The sequence below is a fragment of the Choloepus didactylus genome, chromosome 6 (genome assembly GCF_015220235.1).
Source record: "Choloepus didactylus isolate mChoDid1 chromosome 6, mChoDid1.pri, whole genome shotgun sequence".
In the NCBI taxonomy this organism is placed as follows: domain Eukaryota; kingdom Metazoa; phylum Chordata; class Mammalia; order Pilosa; family Megalonychidae; genus Choloepus; species Choloepus didactylus.
Window position 1 is genome coordinate 85,623,548 of NC_051312.1, and position 19,575 is coordinate 85,643,122.

Genomic DNA, 19,575 nt, shown 5'->3' on the forward strand with positions numbered 1-19,575 from the left:
ACAGAAAATAAAGCTCCTGCACCAGATAAACATCTGCTCCCTTGGTTTCACACAGAAGTTTTAGTTTTAAAACCAAGTCAGTATCGTTCTTTACCCTTGGGCATGATTTGTCTTAGTCCTAACCAGATCCTCTTCGTTCATATCTCTGAAGTCTGAATTCTTTTTCAGCTCTTTGAGTAGTTGCTGTATGAGGTAATACTGACATTCATAGCTGCCAGGTTCTAGCTCTGAGCCTCATGTGTCGCACAGATACCCAAAGTTCCAGAGACCAACCAGTTTGTACACAAGGAGCTCAGCATCTCAGGATTTAGAGATAACCATTGTAACTCAGGAAAAGATGTAACTCCTGTAAGAGCTTACAATTTAGAGACCATTACAATAAGTGTTCCCCTGATAAACTGTGCCCTAAGATTCAGTCCTCAGAGTTTACACATTATGGTTAGTCCATATTAGTGAGCAGTTATAATGTTTGTCCTCTCGTCTCTGGCATGCTTCACTCAAAATGCTGTACTCAAGATCTATTCACCTCGTTGCATGTCTCACAGCTTCATTCCTTCTTGTAGCCGCTCAGTATTCTATTGTATGCATACACCACAGTTCACCATTCTGTTCATCAGTCAGTGTACCCCTAGGCCACCTCTGTCCACTGCAAATAGCAAATACTGCCGTCATATATATCGGTGTGTAAATGTCCATTTGTGTCCCTGCTCTCCAATCTTCCAAGTATATATCCCATACTGAGGTTGCAGGACCTCGAAATCCCCACATACCTAGCTTCTTGTGGAACCACCACATTGTCCTCCAGATAGGCCACACCATTCTACTTCCCCATCAACAGTGAATGCATACATCTCTTTTTCCAAGTTCTCTCCAGGACTTGTGTCCCTCTTTTTATTTTTTTTCCCTGCAATTGTATAGGGATACATTCATTGTTGATAGGTTTTTGATGACTGATTTGCTCTCTTTACTTGTGATTGGTTTGGTAAGGTCTTCTATTCTCAAGTCATTGTAGGTTGTGTGTTTGTAGGACATTGTCAGTTTTGCTAAGTTGTCTAGTTTGTTGGTCTACAGTTGTTCATAGTAACCACTTATGATATTTTTTCTTTCTTTGAGATCCGTGGTAATGCCCCCGTCTCGTTTCTGATTTTATTTATTTGCGGCTTCTCTCTTTCTGTCTTTGTCAGTCTAGCTAAGGGTTTGTCAATTTTATTGATCTCACAGAAATAGCTTTTGGTTTTATTGATTCTTTATATCATTCATTTCTGCTCTAATCTTTGTTATTTATTTCCTTCTGCTTGCTTTGGGATTAGTTTGCTGTTCTTTCTCATTTCTCTGGTTGTTCAGTTAGGTTATTGATTTTAACTCTTTCCTCCTTTTTGATGTAGGCGTTTAGGGCTATACATTTCCCTGTTAGCACTGCCTTCGTTTCATCCCATTAGTTTTTTTTGTTTTTTTGGTTGTTGTTTTTTTTGAGATTTATAATGCAATTTTATTGAGATATATTCATATACCATATAATCCATCAAAATTATAAAATGAATGGCTCACAATATCAGCATATAGTAGTGCATTCATCACAATTTTAGAATATTTTCATTACTCCAAAGAAAAATAAAACACCCAAAACATAATCCCATAATCATATCCCCCTACTGTGATATATATATTTGTCTTATATGTGTCTTTATTTTATTATTCATCTGCCCATACACTGGATCCAGCAGTGTTTGTCACAAGGTTTTCACAATCACATGGTCACATGATAAAAGTTATATAGTTATACAATCATCAAGAATGAAGTCTAATGAATTAGAGTACAACAGATTCAGATTATTTCCTTCTAGCTAGTCTAATACACTAGAAGATAAAAAGGAACATCTATATAATGCATAAAAATTATTTCCAGAATGACCTCTCAACTCCATTTGAAATCTCTTAACCACTGAAACTTTATTTCTTTTCCCCCATTTGGTTAAGAAGGCATTCTCAATCCCACAATGCCAGTGCCAGTCTCATACCAGCAAGTCATGTTGACAGGGAGACTTACAACCCTGGAAGTCATGCCCCACATAGGGGGGAGGGTAGTGAAATGAGTTTTGTCATAGACAAAAGAGTTTCTAGGTACATACTAAGGGTAACAGGCAGTAATTGTCATGGATGATATGGCAGATGAAACCACTGTTGTAGCTGTGGAGAAACACCTGTGCAAAGTGTTCAGATATCCAAGTAGACACCAATCAGTTCTTGGTACCTCATTTACAGCACAAGTGACCCCAAAAAAGTCACACTCCCACCCAACAGAGTTGGGATGAGAGGATACTAGAGTGGACAACTCAAATAACAGCTACAAAAATTTCCATCAGGTGGAACTTACTGTGTGGTGACTCCACCTAATGGTATTTTGGCACTAAATGTTGCACTGTAAGAAAAACAAGGCACTGGAACACATGACAAGAAGTATTGGACTTTGAGGGAGTGGAGGACCGGAAACTCTATTTAGGCTGTAAGTTCAAAATTCCAATCTCAATATACCTGTTCTATTTTCTCACTGGAATGCATTCATCATGGTTAGGCTGCAGTGGTATTACCAGAAAGTCACCCTGATTCTAAATTGGAGGTGATGCAGATGTCTCCCTCAAGAAAACTAGACACTCTGATTATTGGCATCTGTAAATTGAACATTCCCTATGACTACAAAATACATTCTGTTCTTGTTTGGTGTGATCTCTGTGTTGTTGGCAAAAGCCTTTCTGCAATAAAATACTAATGTATGGAATGACACTGACAGGTTCGGAACTTGGGAATTTTCTGGCCAATGAAATCAAAAGTCCACATGACATGTTTTGTGTTATTCAGATAGTTTTGTTTTTAATTTCTTACTAAATTATGAAAACATTAAGTATTATAAAAGAGGAGTATTTACATATCATAAAACCCTATGTTCTGGTTTGCTAAATCTGATGTCAATCCCATTAGTTTTGATATGCTGTGTTCTCGTTTTCATTCGTCTCAAGATAGTTGCTGATTTCTCTTGCAGTTTCTTCTTTGACCCACTGATTGTTTAAGAACATGTTTAACCTCCATATGTTGGTGTATTTCCCAGTTCTCCATTTGTTGTTGATTTCCAGCTTCATTCCATTATGATCGGAGAAAGTACTTTGTATACTTTCAATCTTTTAAAATTTATTAAGACCCATTTTGTGCCCAGCATATGGTCTATCCTTGATTATGTTCCATGAACACTTGAGAAGAATGTTTATCCTGCTGTTTTGGGATGCGGTGTTCTGTATATGTCTGTTAGGTCTAGTTGATGTATCGGATTATGTTCTCTTTCTTTATTGATCCTCTGTTTAGTCCTGTCTATTGGAGAGAGTGGTGGGTTGAAATCTCCCACTATTATGGAAAAGTTGTCTGTTACTCCCTTCAGTTTTGCCAGTATTTCTCTTATGTACTTTGGGGTACCTTGATTAGGAGCATAGATATTTATGGTTGTTATTTCTTCTTGTTGAATTGCCCCTTTTATTACTATATAGTGTCCTTCTTTATCTCTTACAACATTTTGCCTTTAAAGTCTATTTTGTCTGATATTAGTATAGCTATCCCAGGTTTGTTTTGGTTACTACTTGAATGGTATATCTTTTTCCATCCTTTCACTTTCAACCTATTTGCATCTTTGGGTCCAAGATGAGTCTCTTGTAAACAGCATATAGAGGACTCATATTTTCCAATCCATTCTGCCCTTCTGTCTCTTTTGGTTGTTAATCCATTAACAGTCACAGTTATTACTGTAAAGGCAGTTCTTGATTCAACCATCTTATCCTTTGGTTTATAATTATTTCTCAGATCTCTCTCTCTCTCCCTCTCTCCCTCTCTTTCTCCTCTCTCCCTCTCTCCATCTCTGCCACTGCTCCCTCTCCTTTAAGTTACCCTTCCTCATATTCTTCAATTCTGTTCCTTTCTCCAGACCTCCTTTTTCTTTTCACCCAGCAGGACTCCGTTTAGTAGTTCTCATAGGTCCAGTCTCTTATTAACAGACTCTCTCAGCTTCTGTTTATCTGTGAATGTTTTCAACTCCCCCTCATTTTTGAAGGACAGTTTTGCCAGATAGAGAATTCTTGGCTGGCAATTTTTCTGTTTCAGTATCTTAAGTATATCATACCATGGCCTTCTCGCCTCCATGGTGTCTGATGAGAAACCAGCACTTAATCTTACGTGACTTCCTTTGTATGTGGTGAATTGCTTTTGCCTTGCTGCTTTCAGTATTTTCTCCTTCTCTTCGACATTTGACAGTCTGATTACTATGGGTCTTGGAGTGGGTCTATTCAGATTTATTCTGTTTGGGTGGGTTGAGCTTCTTGGATTTGCATATTTATGTCTTCTGTAAGGGTTGGGAAATTTTCAGCTCTTATTTCTTCGAATATTCTTCCTGGCCCTTTTCCCTTCTCTTCTCCTTCTGAGATACCCATGATGCTTATATTTGTGTGCTTTGTGTTGTCAATCATTTCCCAGGGACCCAGCTCAAATTTTTCCACTTTTTTCTGTATTTGTGTCTTTTGTTCAACTTTGGTGGTCTGTTTTCTAGCTCGCTGATTCTTTCTTCTGCCTCTTCAAATGTGCTGTTTTGTGTCTCCAGCATATTTTTTTTTCATCTATAGTGTCTTTTATTTCCATAATGTCTCTTATCTTTCTATTTATTCTTTCACATTCTTCTTTATGCTCTTCTGGTGTCTTAATATCCTTTATCTCTTTATACACAGTTTCCTTCATTTCTTTGAATTGATTCAGGAGATTTGTTTGCACATCTTTGATTAGTTCTAGATTCTGTATTTCCTCTGACTTTTTGATCTGTTCCTTCAACTGGGTCATTTCTTCCTGAGTTTTAGTGTGCTGTGTGTTATTTTGCTAGTATCTGGTCATCATCTTATCTTGATGTGTCTATTCTGAAGGTCAGTTTCTCTCTCATACTGTTGCCTGGGTTTGTATTAGGGCACTGCTTTGACAGTTGGATTGTCCAACAGTCAGCCAAAACAGAGCCAGGTACCCACGCAGACGGTATAGAGCAGCTCCATTGGGCCTAGGATAGGGTCTGGAGAGGCTCTGAATAGCCCTGCAGTTCCCTTGCACTTTCCAGCCTGCTCAGCAGATGGCACTCGTCAGTGATTTAATCATCCTCAGAAGCTGTTTACCTCCTGGAGCCCTGCAGCATCTGATTGGGCAGAACTGAAACTGTGGGGTTCCTGTACTCTCACATTGCCAGCCAAGATCTGGCTCAATGTGGGGTTGTGCCCCCGTTGTACTTTTGGCAGAGGACTCCCCCATGTGCCCCAATCTGCAGCCATTCCCCAGGCTAGTATCAGGCCTCCAGTTGCTGATTTCCTCAAGCATGGGGGATGGGCATCAGGACCCATGGCTGGAAACACAGTCTCTGTCCATGTTTTCTCAGATTCTTCGTCCCTCACTGACCTGGGTCTTGAAATGCCCTCCCCTGTACCCTGGGTCCCCAGACAGTTCATTTGGATAGTTTCTGCCTGGCTACTTGCTGCTTTTGGGGAGGATTTTGTGGTTTCTTCCCTGATCTTCCATTTTTTAATCTCTTCCTTGCTGCCCTTTTGTATTCTACCCTCCCCCTTGACTTAAGACCTGTTGTGGGTCCCTGTCGACTTCAGTCTCTGTGTCTGGATACAGGTGGGGATCTGTCTCACTGCTGAGAGAGATTTGATAGTCTGTGTCCCCAGTGGGAGGTAGGAGGGATCCCGGCTGCTGCCTCTGTGCACTTCCTGAGCAGTGTGGGACCGAGTGAAAGGGAAGGAAGAGGACCAGTCCAGGACAGAAGTTTCCTACTTGATATTTTTCTCTTTCTTTGATTTAGCCTTTGTGGGATCGTTCCTCTAGAGTTCTGAACAAGTGAGAATTCTCCATCTCTTTACTTTTAATCTGTCTTTAGATTTAAAGTGGGTTTCTCATATTCATGATATAGTTGGTTCTTATTTTTTTATCCACTCTGATAGTCTGTCTTTTAATTGGTGTATTTAGACCCATTCACATTTAAAGTGCTTGTTGATATAGTTGGATTAATATTTACCATAGTTGTAACTTATCTATTTGTTGCCCTTGTTTGTTCTTTTTTTCTCTTTCTTTCTATCTGTCTGTCTTCCCCACTTTTCTGCCTTCTCTGGTTTTTAATTGAGCATTTTATATTATTACATTTTCTCTCCCCTCTTAGTATATCAGTTATCCTTCTTAAATATTTTTTAGTGGTCGCCCTTGAGTTTGCAGTATACATTTACAACTTTAAGTCCACCTGTAAATAACACTTGACCACATCACAGGTAGTGCATTTAAGTACCTTATAACTGAGCATTCCCACCCCTTATAACATTGCTGTCATTCATTTCACTTGCCTGTAAACTACAAATGCTACTCATTTTTATAGTCTTTTGTACATCCTATAATCACAGCTTCCGTCCTAGAGATTTGTAGTTGGTTTTGGAGCTGTTTCCCTTACCAGACCTCAAAGCCAGGAACTAATAGATCTTACTCATCTCTTGATCCCAACACACCCATCTCTGAGAATGGCTTGACCTGAAGGGATTCCTACGATTAATTAATTTCAAGATTCCTAGAAATGAAACCATGAGGTTTTGTAGTTGTACAAGCATTCTTGATTCCTTTTCATTTACTCTATTTAATGAAGAACATCTTTTTTTTCTTTTCTTTTCTTTTCTTTTTTTGTCTCATATGGAGAAATCTGTAACCTGAACTAAAATAACTTCTTAGGCTGAGTCAAGGGGACCTGGCATGGTGTCTGTTTTTTCCAGCTGGTCACTGTGAGGTCATAAGCTTATGATAGCCAGTTAGTATAGTTTCCATTCACACCCAAAAGTCATGTCGTGGGTAAGGGTTAGGGAGAACTTGTGAAATAGGCCCATTTTCCAGGGCTTCTTCTTTTGAGAGAGTTATTAGATGAGTGGGTAGTAGCTTATTGGTCATGCTACACTGTGCCATGTGTCTTACCTCACACTTCCCACTATCTTCTGAGCAAGTTCCTGTGCCCCAAATTTACCTCCTGTATCTTCAGAGGCCCCAGATAAAACAGGAGAGTACTAGGTGCCCGCTAACCTAGTTTGAAGGAGTGGAAAGAGCTAGAAGTTTAGAGCTGGATGGACCTGATTTCACCTTTGACTCTACTTTTAACTAGCTGTGTACCTTTGTGCAAGTTAATTTACCTCTCTGATTTTGTTTCCTTGGCTGTAACAACATCACCAGACTTAAAAGAATTATTCTTAGTATCCAAAAGGTTCATGTAAAGCATCTAGAGCAGTAGCCTGGCCCATAGGAAATACTCAGTAGATGGTAGTGATGATGATGATGATAACAGCACCATTTATTGAGTCCCTACTATGCAATATGCCTCATAGACCACATAATTTATATGTGACCCTGTTGGATTTGTCTTTGTATTTCATCATGCTCAGCACACAGGGCAAAACACAGAATGGACAAATAATAATTTGTGGGTAAAGATGAATCCTTTCCTTCTTTTTTAAAGCAGCTTTATTGAGATATATTCATACCCCATCCTTTCTTGATGCCGTCTGCTGTCTGAGCTCATCTTAGACCACTCTGTGACATGGACTCTTTTCTATGATTCCTCTGAGAAATGGGCATTTTCTTCAGTTTTTCAAAAAATATTTATGAACATATCAGCTTGAATTGATTAGGTACCACAGCCCCTAGCTTTAGCTCTCTCTTGAGCAAAGGGCCTTCCTCCTCTTCTGGGCATCAGTCTCCTCCCATCAAGAGAGGGGGATGAACTAGAAGAACTTGCAAGGATTTCATGGCACAAATTTTCTGTGATCTTCACTGATAGGGAATAGAACTCATATTTCCTATGCATCTGCTATGTGCAAGCTCCTGTGCTGGGGTTGTACTTCAAGTTTTCTCAGTTCATCCTCCCAGTACCTTGTGAGGTCAGGGTTAGTATTCCTTTCCTACAAATGAGAAACCTGTGTTGATCTGAAGAGCTTACTCTCCCACTTTGAGTAACATCTATTATAACCTTCTGTACTCTCAAACCTCACACTCTCCCTCTGTCCCTTCATTGTAGGCAGATGACCTTGTCTCCCATTTACCTGAGAAACTGGGAGCCAAATAGGAATTCCCACAATTTTCTGACACCAGATCTACAAATCTACTTGTGTTTGCAACCATATATCTCTTTCCCTCCAGTTTTAGTGGAGTGTCATTTCCTTAAGAAGGGTCTCCTACCAGTACTCAAGATCCCATTCCTACTTACCTTCTCAGGAACCTTATATACTATTGATTATTCCCTTTGTCACTTTGACATCAACATCTCCCTTTCTGTTGTACTCTTCTCATTAACATTTTAAACATTCTTTCAAAAAACATCCTTTTCTTGACCTACTGTCTTTTATAGGTACTGACCCTAATTCTTGACATTCACAGCCAAACTTACAGAAAGTTTCTGTCTTCTTTTCTTCACCTCTCATTTACTCCTTAGGTCATTCTAATCTGGCCTCTCTCTGTTCATACCTCCTGACATAACTTTTATTCAGGTCACCATTGACTGACTCCATGTTGCTAATTCTGGTGGACTTCTGAGGAGCTCTCAGGACAGTTGAAGATTCAGTTAACCACTTCCTCCTTCCTAAAAGGCTTTATTTTATTTTATTTTATTTTATTTTATTTTATTTTATTTTTTGGTCCTTTGGCTTTGTGGCGTTATCCAGTCCTGGTTTTCTTTCAGTCTCCTTTGTTAACTCTTTCTCCCCTTAAATGTTGTTTCTCTGAGCTCAAACCTAACCCATTTTCTCTATTCTTTGCAGGGAGTTCTCTTTTCTTTTCCTATGAATTCTAGATCTCTAGCCCAGAACTTTTTTTTTCCCCCTCAATTTTTTTTTTTTTACATTTTTATTGTGAAATATAACACATATACAGAAAAGTGATAACCTTCACTATACAATTTAACAGGTAGAGAACAAATCTCAAAGAATGTTATGGGTTACAGTTCCAAATTTCAGTTACTTCCTTATTGTGAAATATAGCATATATACATAAGGGTGATAACTTTCAAAGTATGATTTAACAAGTAGCTAGAGAGCAAATTGCAAAGACTGTTTGGGTTGCAGTTCCACCATTTCAATTATTTCCTTCTAGCTGTGTTAATACCCCAGAAACTAAAAAAATAATATTTACACCAAGATTCAGTATTCGTAATCTTTTGTTAAATCCTATATTCTCTGTTGCTATCCTTCCCTCTTGTTTGATTACTCTCTCAATCTTCGGGATATCTGGGCAGTGACCACCCTAAATGGTTCATATTGAAAAGGAATGTCTACTTTATGGTGAAGGGAGATGCATCTGGTTGATGTTTTTGAAGAGGCTATTACCTCTCGGTTTTGGAACTTACCTGGCATAGGAACACTCGGGAGGATTTAAGTTTCTGAAAAATAAACTTAGAGAGTCCAACTTTTATAGCATCTCAGATAGGGACCCAGGTATTCTTTAGTATTTTCAGGACTACTGTTAATTTGGGCTTGGCATACTGTGGCCATTTGGAATATCTAGCTGAAGCTTGTATAAGAGTAACCTCCAAGATAGTCTCTCAACTCTATTTGAAATCTCCTAGCCACTAAAACCTTATTTTCTTACCTTTCCTTTCCTCCTTTTGGTCAAAAAGGCATTCTCAATCCCTTGATGCCAGGGCCGGTCTCATTCCTGGGAGTCATGTCCCACATTGCCAGGGAGACCCACCCTGGGAGTCATGTGCCACATAGCAGGGAGGGTAATGAATTTATTTGCAGTGTTGGGCTTAGAGAGAGAAAGGCCACATCTGAGCAATGAAAGAGGTCCTCTGGAGATGCCTCTTAGGCATAGTTATAGGTAGGCTTAGCCTCCCCTTTACAGCCATAAGTTTTACAAGAGCAAGCCTCAAGATCAAAGGATTGACTTATTAAGTAGGGTGTTCTAATTTCACATAGCATATATTCTGACCAAGAACTCTTTTTTGACCTCCAAACATTTACTATTCAGCTGTTGCGGCATCACTAAACTAATTTTCTCATTTTTTCTTGCCACCAAGTAAACCCAAGCTGTCACCTTAGTACAGGCCTCCATCATCTTTTACTCTTTAGGTATTGTAATAGTCTCCTAGCTTGTCTGTATGAATCCATGTTGGCCTCATCTTTGGTCCATTCTTCAGAATGATCTTTGAAAGTCTTTTAAAGATCTTTTGTGTCTGATGCTGTTGCTCCCCACTTGAAGCTTTTAAATGCCTTCCTATTTCAAGTACAAAATCCTTAACATGGCCCACAAGATCTTACTGCTTGTGATTTTTTTCTGGTTTACTATAAGGTTTTATCTGCAATATGTGCGAGTTTCCATTTTTCCATATCCTCACCAATGCTTGTTATTCCCTGATTTTTTATGATAGACCTAGTAGGTATGAAGTGATATTTGTGGTTTTCATTTGCATTTCCCTGATGACTATCATCTTTTCATGTGCTTATTGGTCATTTTTATATGTCTTCTTTGAGGAAATTTCTATTCCTGAATTTCCATTCAGAATCTATATTATATAAAGAGTTCTTTATATAATATATTCTAGATTTAAGTCCTTTATCAGGTAGATGATTTGCAACTATTCTTTCCCATTCTGAGGGTTATCTTTCTCCTTGAAAGTTCCCTTTGAAGCATAGAAGTTTTTAATTTTGATAAAGTACAACTTACCTATTTTTTCTTTTATTGATTGTGCTTTTCGTGTCGTATCCAAGAATCCATCGCACTATCCAAGGTCATGAAGATTTACCCCTACATTTACTTCTAAGTTTTATGGTTTTAGCTCTTAATGTAGGTCTTTTATCCATTTTGAGTTAAACTTTGTCAGTGGTATGAGGTAAGGGTCCCTGATCATTCTTTTGCATGTAGATACTGAGTTGTTCCAGCACCATTTGTTGAAGACTGTTCTTTCCTCCATTGAATAGTCTTGGCATACCTTTTCAAAAATCAGTTGGCCACAGACAAAAAGTATTTATTTCTGAATTCTCAATTCTATTCCATTGATCTGTATGTTTGTCCTTATGCCAGTACCACACTATATAGCTTTGTAGTAAGTTTTGAAGTTGGAAAGTGAGTCCTCCAACTTTGTTCTTCTTTTATGAGATTGTTTTTTTCCCAGAAACAATCTGGGTTCCTTGTATTCCATATGCATTTTACGATCAGCTTATCAATTTCTACAAAGAAGCCATCTGGGGTTCTAATAGGGATTGTGTTGAGTCTGTAGACCAATTTGGGGAATCTCTTTACTTGTTATAAGTCTATTCAGTCTGTCTAGTCTAAATTTATTTTTTAATGTCTGTCTCCCCTAGTTAGAGTATAGGTTCCATGGGGACAGAGGCCAGGTCTCTGTTTTTCCAGCATTATATCTCGAGCACCTAGTCCAGTGGAAGGAAGGAGGGGATTGGTTTAACGGGCATTTTCCTGGACTTCCTTCCTGCTATCATTGCCTTATTCAATTCCCTTTTGATCCCGGGGGCAGAACTCTGGTGTGAATTGAGATAAGGCTTCTCTTCAGAGCTCTGCCCATCTCCTGAGTTGAAGTTTTCCTACTTTTATATGGTGAATGCTCTAGGCCAGTGGCCATTCACCTTGTATTATATGATTGTACGGGAACTAGTGGTAGAGCTGGACTCAGACCTCTTGGTCTCTCCTTCTGTTAAGTTGATGTGCCTAGAAATTCTAAGCCATTACACATTTCAAAGAAGGCTTTCTTTAACCACCTTCTTCTCACCTTCTTCTTGCTCCATTTGTTCATTTATTCACTCAGTAAATAAACAAATACGTAAGCAGGCATTTGCTGAGTGCCTACTCTATTCCCAGGCCAGTGACAGCATTTTTGTCTTTTTCTGGGAGAGTCCCAGCATCTATTCTGAGTTGATGCTAGTTTGCTTTCAGAATGAGGGTTGGATTGAAAGACCCCTGGGTTTCAGCACTAACTCTATCACTAACTGTCTAGAAGACCCTGGATAGGGATTAAAGCTTTTTGGCTCTGGAGAGGTGGATCTCAGAGGTGCCCCCTAAGATTCCAGCTTTTGAGAGTTGAACAATCATTAGACTCCCAGGGCCACAGCTAACCAGGGGCCTCTTGAGCAATAGAGACAAAAAAAAAAGATTGCAATTGGCAGGACTTGGCTCTGCCCTGTCATTCTAAGTTATCCTTTTCCATTGCCTTTTGCACTCATGATAAACCAATCTGAACTTTTTGGATAGTCAGCCCTCAGCAAACTTAGATAGCTTCTCTTTCTGTAGCATTCAACAAATGTTGATTGAGCACCTTGACTAGTGGATGGTGGGTAGAATTTGGGTAGGAGTCAGAAAGTCTGGTTCTTCGTTCCCAGTTTATTTCTTCCCATTTTAGGGCTTTGGTTTCTCCAGTGATAGGGCTACTCTGGTGTTCTAAGAGTAGATGATCTCACCCTGAATCACTTAAAGGGTTTTGCTAGAGGGTGAGGTGGGGGGTGAAGGCAGAGAGCTCTGTATTCATGAGGCCTTGGGGTGGCGTCTGTGCCTTCTACCCTTGAGGACTCTTGGGATCAGGTAGCAGTTCTGATGGTCCAGAGGCCAGTCCCCAGAGAGGGCCAGTTCCCAGCTGGGAGTGAGGCAAGCCCTTAGGCTGATGGGAGGGCTGGCAGGTATAGCTGTCTCTGTGCTGGGGAACTTCTCCCTTACTCCCTGTCTTAACACCTGTACCTTCCCCCTGCTCCTTCACTGCTGTCCTCTACCCAGCCTGAGGACATTCTGAACTAAGATAGGCTTTGACTTTTTCAGAAGACAGTTGCTTGGAAACAAAAAGAAAAACAGAGCAAACACAAATCCAGAAAATACAAAAAGGCTAAGTACAATTAATCTATCTCATGTGTAATAATAATAAAAAATGCAGAAGACATTTTAAAAATACATATTCATTAAGGAAAATTTGAGTGCAGAAAAGTAGACAAAAGAAAAAAATCACCTATAATTCAAAACATCGTCAGTATGAACATTTTGATAATTTCCCTCTGATCTTTTTTCTATACATAGATTTGGGCTCATATTTACATATGGTACCAGTCACACTGTGTATCCATGTTTGTGCCTGCTTTTGGTATTTAATGTTACATCTTCAGCATCATTTGAATGACTTCCAGTTATTCCCTTGAGTGGTCATACCATAATTTATTTAAGAATTCTATTGTTGGTCATTTATGGCTATTTCTATTTTTTGCTGTTCTTTATTAATAATAGTTAAATGAATATCTGTTTACATGAAGTTTGTGGGTTTTTGTTTTTTTTTTTTTTTTTCACATTTCTACTTCTTTCTTTAAATTAGCGAAATTAATGGGTTTGAGACATAATGCCAAATGCTATCCAAAAGGACTGAGCCTGTTTTGCTGCTCCCAGAAGTGTCTGAGAATATCCATTATTATTAAACCAACACTGCCCTGGATATATCATTGTTTTAAATCTTGGAGAATAGATATTGTTCATCTCTGTTGGAACCATAGTCTAGCCACAAAGTGGCTTACCTGACATAGCTCCTGAGCACCAGCCCTGAGTCCTTCTCTCTCCCATTCCCCTTGTCCCTGATACTGAACCAGCACAGTCTACAGGTCTTATTAGATATAACTTCCTAATACATCTCTGATCTGTCACTTTCTCCCCACCCACCCAGCAGAAGTAAGGAGGATTTGCTTATAAAAGCTGTTCTCTAGCTCTGGAGCCCTCCCCTGCCACTTTGCCCCCTCTCCAGAAGGCCAAAGGCCCCTGTGGTACCTTCCCACTTTGGCTTATTTTCACAGCTTTTCCTCTCCCTTCCTCCTCTTCTTTTCCTCCAGTTCTACAGTGAGTCGGGCATGCCTACCAAACACCTTTCGGACAGTGTGTGTGCCGTGTGTGGGCAGCAAATCTTTGTGGACGTCAGTGAGGAGGGCATCATCGAGAACACGTATAGGCTGTCCTGCAATCACGTGTATCCTGCCTTGAGCTTCTGGGCCACATCACTCCTGCCACATGTACATACCAGTTGGGAAGGGAAGAGGGTGGTTGTGACCATGGGCATGCCCTCCAGACCTTTGAGTGTAGGAGGGACACAGGAGGGCAGGAGTTTGGGTGATGTTCTCTGCGGGAAAAGCCAATACCCAGGAGTGGAAACTGCAGCCTTCCTCACTCTTTCCCACAGATTAGAGTCACTCTTACGGAAACAGTAGTTATAGTCTGACCAGGTCAGAAAAGAGGATGAGCCTGCAGGAGAATCCTCTAACTGGGTCCCTCAGTTTTTGGAATCAACCCCCCCGCCTCCAAATAACGCTTCTAATATTTATTCAACTCCCATTCTTTGCCCATGTTGGGAGACCCATGTATTATTTCCATTTTGCCTCATGACAGCCTTGTGAGACAGGGCTCATTATCCTTATTTCACATGTGAAGAAACAGGTTCAGAGAGAAGGGACTTGCCCAAGATTGCACAGCTAATAAGAAGTGAAACCAGGATTCAAACCTTCTCTAGAGTTAGTACACAGGCACCTAGAACCCTGATGGCTGAAGCACAGGGCTGTAATGCCGTCCCAACTGCCCACCATTTACCTTGACCAGTGGTGCTCAGATTCCATGAGTTCTGCATCCGCGGCTGGTGCATTGTGGGAAAGAAGCAGACGTGTCCCTACTGCAAAGAGAAGGTAGACCTCAAGAGGATGTTCAGTAACCCGTATCCTTTATTTGGGTTCTTGTTGGGAGCAGGCTATGAAGAAAAAAATGCTGGCCAATGTGACTCTGTATTTGTCTGGGGTCCTGCCTTCTGCTCCAGTCTGGTACATGTCTGCCGTAGGCTTATGGTGTAAGGAAGTCGAGGGTGGAAAATGGGGCCAAGACCAGCAACTCAGCTTCCCATCATAGTTTCATAAACCTTAAGGGTAAATTGATAGTAATAGAAGCCACCTATTACTGCTTGTTTTCTGTGTTTCTGGCGTTAGGTTAAGTGCTTTACTTGCATTATCTCATTTAATTCTCCAGCAGCTTTTTGACTGGAGTAATATTATCTTCATTTTACTAATGAAATGGTTTACAAGTTGAGTAGCTTGTTCAAAGCTACATAACTGAGTGATGACCTGCCTTTGACATGCAGTGCTAGAGACCAGCTCTGTGCTTATGCAGGGCTTGTGCTCCTCTGAGCTACAACTTCCTATATAGCCATCCCTCCCCACTTTAGCCCCATCTTCCTCTTTCTCCTCACAACCAGTCTGCTGGAAAACTGCCCTGCCACTCCTCTGTCCCTATCTTCACTTCCCCTGGGACCCAGGTATGCAGTTTTCTCCCCTCTCCTTTCCCAGCTTCTGTTTCTCTGTAATCCAGGGTTCCCTATTCCCCATCCACTAGCTGGGTTGTTCAGGGGAATACTGAGTCCTTAACCCATTCCCATAGTCCCTAAACAGGAGGCTCTGGCCTATCCCCTTTAAGGTTCCCTGCTTGGTTCAGGAACAATGAAGTAACTCCATAGCCAAGCTGAGGCTTGTGCTTCCCTTAGTTCTCAGGGACCTGGGCCAAGCTGGTCTCTCTGATGCCTTGGAGGGGTTCCCCTGCAGTACTTCTCCCAGAGCTGGGGCTCAGCAGGCCTCCTCTCAGGTCTGTTGTCTGTTATTCAGCCACATTTCTAGGGCTGCTTGACCTGGATAGGGCCTAATGCTTAATGCCACTGGATGGGGATTCTTTAGAGACTCTGTCAGGGGTTAACCCTTTGTGACTAGTCTCTTGGTCCCTCTTCCCTTCTGGCTCTATCCCTAAACTCAAATCCTTCCTTGATCTAGAAAACCTTCAATTTTGGACATTAGAAGAACCTTAGGGGTTACCTTATCCCACTTCTAGCCTACCTGCATCTATTGTCACAGATACATTTACAGCAACCTCAGGCTGTATTTTCTAGAACTGGCACTCTCCTCTTAGTGAAAGTATTACTTGGGAAGCCATCCCTGCATGTTGGTCACAGAAAGCTAAGTTTGACAGCTCTCCCATGCCTGTTCTGTCCTCCACTTTGCCCTCCTTCCCCCATTCTCTGGGTTCAGCCCTTCTTTCCACCAGAAAGAGCTGAAGAGGCTGAGTGGGCCCTTCTAGAAAGTAGCTTCTCTTCCCCCTAGGCTGATTTCTGTGGAGCAGCTGAAAAGTGTGGGCAGACAGTAAGGACTAGAGGAAAAACCTCCCACGCATCCCCTAGACCAACCAGAGCAGCTCTTACGCAGAGTATCTTTTCTTTAACACCCTGATAGCTGGGAGAGGCCTCATGTCATGTATGGGCAACTGCTGGATTGGCTTCGATACCTAGTAGCCTGGCAGCCTGTCATCATTGGCCTGGTGCAAGGCATCAACTATATCCTGGGCCTGGAATAGTCAGGAAGAAGAGCATCAGAGGAGAACCCACAGCACCCACCATGGACCTCAGGGCACTCTCCTCCCTGCCCACAAAGACCTCCTGGGTGGGAAAGACTCATAGGGGCCCTTGGGCCATTCAGGACCCCCTCCGGCTGTGTCCGGGCTGGGTAGGGGTGTGATGGAAATCCAGCCAATGGGGCTGCCAGGAGTGCGGGGCTTTTTAAAAGAAAACTATTTTGATGAATATATTTAAGAAACTTTTTATTGTGGAGCATAGCAATTGCCTCCAACTCCTCCTGGCCTCATCCTCCCTGCTTGAGCAGTGTGGGAACAGAGCCATAATGTTTTTGGTTTAAAAGAGCCTTCTCATCTCTGGCTGAGAGCACAAGGGGGTTCTCAGGTGGCTGAGAGCCTTAGCCCTTCTACTTCTCTTTCCTTCTGTCTATGGGGCTCAAGCCTGGTACCCTTGGTGTGGTGGATCTAAAGAGCTCAAACTGGTGCCACAGATGAGCACTGAGAGATGAAGTGTTTCTCTCCTCCCCTGTCTTGGACTCGGGATAGGTGTTGTGCCTGAATCTGTCCTCCAGTCCAGGAGCTACAGGCTGGTTGATGCATGTGGAACCTTGTAAGGGACTTTTCTAACAAGGGAAACCCTGGGACCTCAGAATTCATTAAGAATTTGATTTGGGAAAACTGGAAGAAGTGCAGCATGGATAACCTGCCCTTGAGCAGGGCTGTACTGAGCCAAGAAGAGAGGACATCTATAGGTGGGCCATGAGGGTTACCGCTGACAGCAGTGATTTAGGGCCCCTTGTGCAAGCTCATCTTTCAGTCCGGAAGTGGGGACATGTGCCAAAGGCCACTCCAGTAGACTGCCACATCACTTCCTTCCCTGAAAGCCTGAGTGACAGTGTGTGTGTATGTGTGTGCACAGCAGAGGGACTGTGACACATGTGGGACTTCTCCATGCCATCACACAATGAGCCCTTGAAGTTGGCAGGGGGTTCCCAGACCAGGAACTATTGCCTTATCATTCATGGATCCTGTTTGGCCTGATAACAGGAGTGGTGGAGTGGGTAAGAAGAGCGATAAAGTCAGGTTCTGAAAAGAGGTTTCCAGGCAGGACCCAGTCCTGGTTGTGGGAGTTTTGAAGAAAGTAGGAGGGCAAACATGACTCATCCACACTGGGTTCCAAGGAAATATGGCCATTGGGCCTCCTCCTTCAAGGGCAGCGAAAACCAAGCAGGATCTTGTCATTTTTGTCTGAATAAAGCTCCATGAGCTGGGCTGGTAAGCTGAGCATCTATCTTTCTGTTCTTCCCATCTCTTTTCTTGGGGTCCCCTGGAGTACCTTGCTCTTGCTGTCTTTTGCTCCTCCCATCTGAGGGCTGGAGCCTAAGGGTGGTTGGTCCTTCCTTTGTATTACTCCCCTCCCAACATCCCTGAGAGCGGTGGAATGCTTGGCTCCCGTCCTGGAACCTCACTGGGCCCCTTTTCAGACTGAGATGACTTTCCATCTTCACCACCTGAGATCAGTACTCGGCCACAGCTAGCTCCTCAGGGCCAGTCTTAACCCAGCTGTACTTTTCCATGACCTCTCACTGCTCATGCCACCTGTGGGTCCATCCTCAGAAAGTGGAATGGGGACTGGCCAAAGGGCAGGGAATCATCCTTCCTTTCACTTTGGCCACTTACCCCCCAGTCAGGCTCACATGAGAAGCCGAGCCCAGGCTGTCCAAGCCTTGGTTTTCTAATTTAAAGTCCTGAGTTCCATGACCTCCCAGTGACCTGGACTCTCGCCTTGGTTCATCTCTAAGGTCGAGTCCTATTTCTTCCCCTCTCCTCTATCCCCCAATGGACTGTGCTGCTCAGAAACCCAAGGGAGCCTTACCTCCTGGCCTAATTGCAGGAAAACTGGCATTCTAGAGATGACTGTCCCCTATGTCTTCCAGCCTAGGAGCCCTTCTCTGGGGCAGGAGCCAGAGAGAGGAACTCAGAGGAAGGAAAATGTGAAGTATAGACCTGGAGAAAAGCATGTGACTTCTGGTCTGACATTTGGAACAGGGGACCTAATAGGACCAACCTTGCAACAACCCACTTCTCTACCCAGTTTTCTGGCAGTTGGTAGATTACATTTATGGAAAAGATACTCTAAACCTAATTAATTTAGAAATATGAATCTTGCTTTTCCATGAAAACTTTGGATTACAGCAGGCTATGTTCCTGATGCATCCTCCAAACCCAGTTCCATCTCCTGGTTGCCCTGGCTCTGTTGCCAGCACCCTCATGGACCCAGTCACAGGACTTGTCCTTCTTACATGTGTTGAGTTAGATCACCCAGTTCAGGTCTTCCTGCCTTCACAGATACATGACCCTGAGAGTGAGTGCCTCCTTACATTTGCATCCTAAGTGCCTGGCTTGTCTTTCCCTAGTTCTGGCCCTGCCACAGAACTCTACAGCTTTATGCCAGAGCCAGTGTTGGGCTGCTCTATTATCCTGCTTCCCCTCTTCCCAGAAACTGGCCTCGCCTTCCTTGTAGGGCCAGTTCTCCTAGTTTGTGTTCCAAGTTTCTCCTAGTTTGGGTTCCTGGAGATATGGCTGGGAAGCACTCTCAGCGTACCTCCCATGACTTGGCTTACATGGGGCTAGACGCAGCCCAGCTAAACCTTGGAGCTGCTAGAAGGGGAATTTTAAGAAAGAAGGGCTCTTTCAGGCTTTGGGGAAGCCAGGTAGGGTTAAACTTATCAGTGAACCCAGAAATGTACCTTTGGCCAAAGGGGTTAGGATGAGAAAAGAAAGGTTTTGTGGGTGTGATGGGTTGTGGGGGAAGACTGGGGAGCCTGAAGAAGACCAGGACATGGAGGGGCTAAAGTGAGGCAGAAATGGTCAAGATGATCCAACTTGGGGTCTCCAGTTCTAGGAAGTTGCCCCCTTAAATATCTGTGTAAATGTGAAGGAGGAAGCAAAGTCCTGCTCTTAGATAAACAAAGTCCTGCCTCTGAAGAGTGAACATAGACTTCAAAGTCCTGATCCTGGGCTGGGATGAAAGCTAAACTGAGGGACTCTTCCTCTTAGTCTCATTCACATGTGGTATTATCCTGGGAGGGGTAGGGTGTGGAGGTTGATCAACAATCCCAGTTTGATACTGGGTGGGTGACT

The 19,575-nt window shown here is 42.3% G+C and overlaps 1 protein-coding gene across 1 annotated transcript in view; it reads left to right on the forward strand.

Annotated features, from left to right (window-relative positions):
• The window catches only part of RNF121 (ring finger protein 121), a 159,941-nt gene extending 142,231 nt beyond the window's left edge, over positions 1-17,710 (forward strand). The window contains exons 7-9 of the mRNA XM_037840514.1: positions 13,893-14,026; positions 14,660-14,761; positions 16,314-17,710. Coding sequence (XP_037696442.1) covers positions 13,893-14,026; positions 14,660-14,761; positions 16,314-16,434 — 357 coding nt within the window. The 3' untranslated portion in view covers positions 16,435-17,710. The remainder of the gene's footprint in view (positions 1-13,892; positions 14,027-14,659; positions 14,762-16,313) is intronic.
• Positions 17,711-19,575: the final 1,865 nt, after the last annotated feature.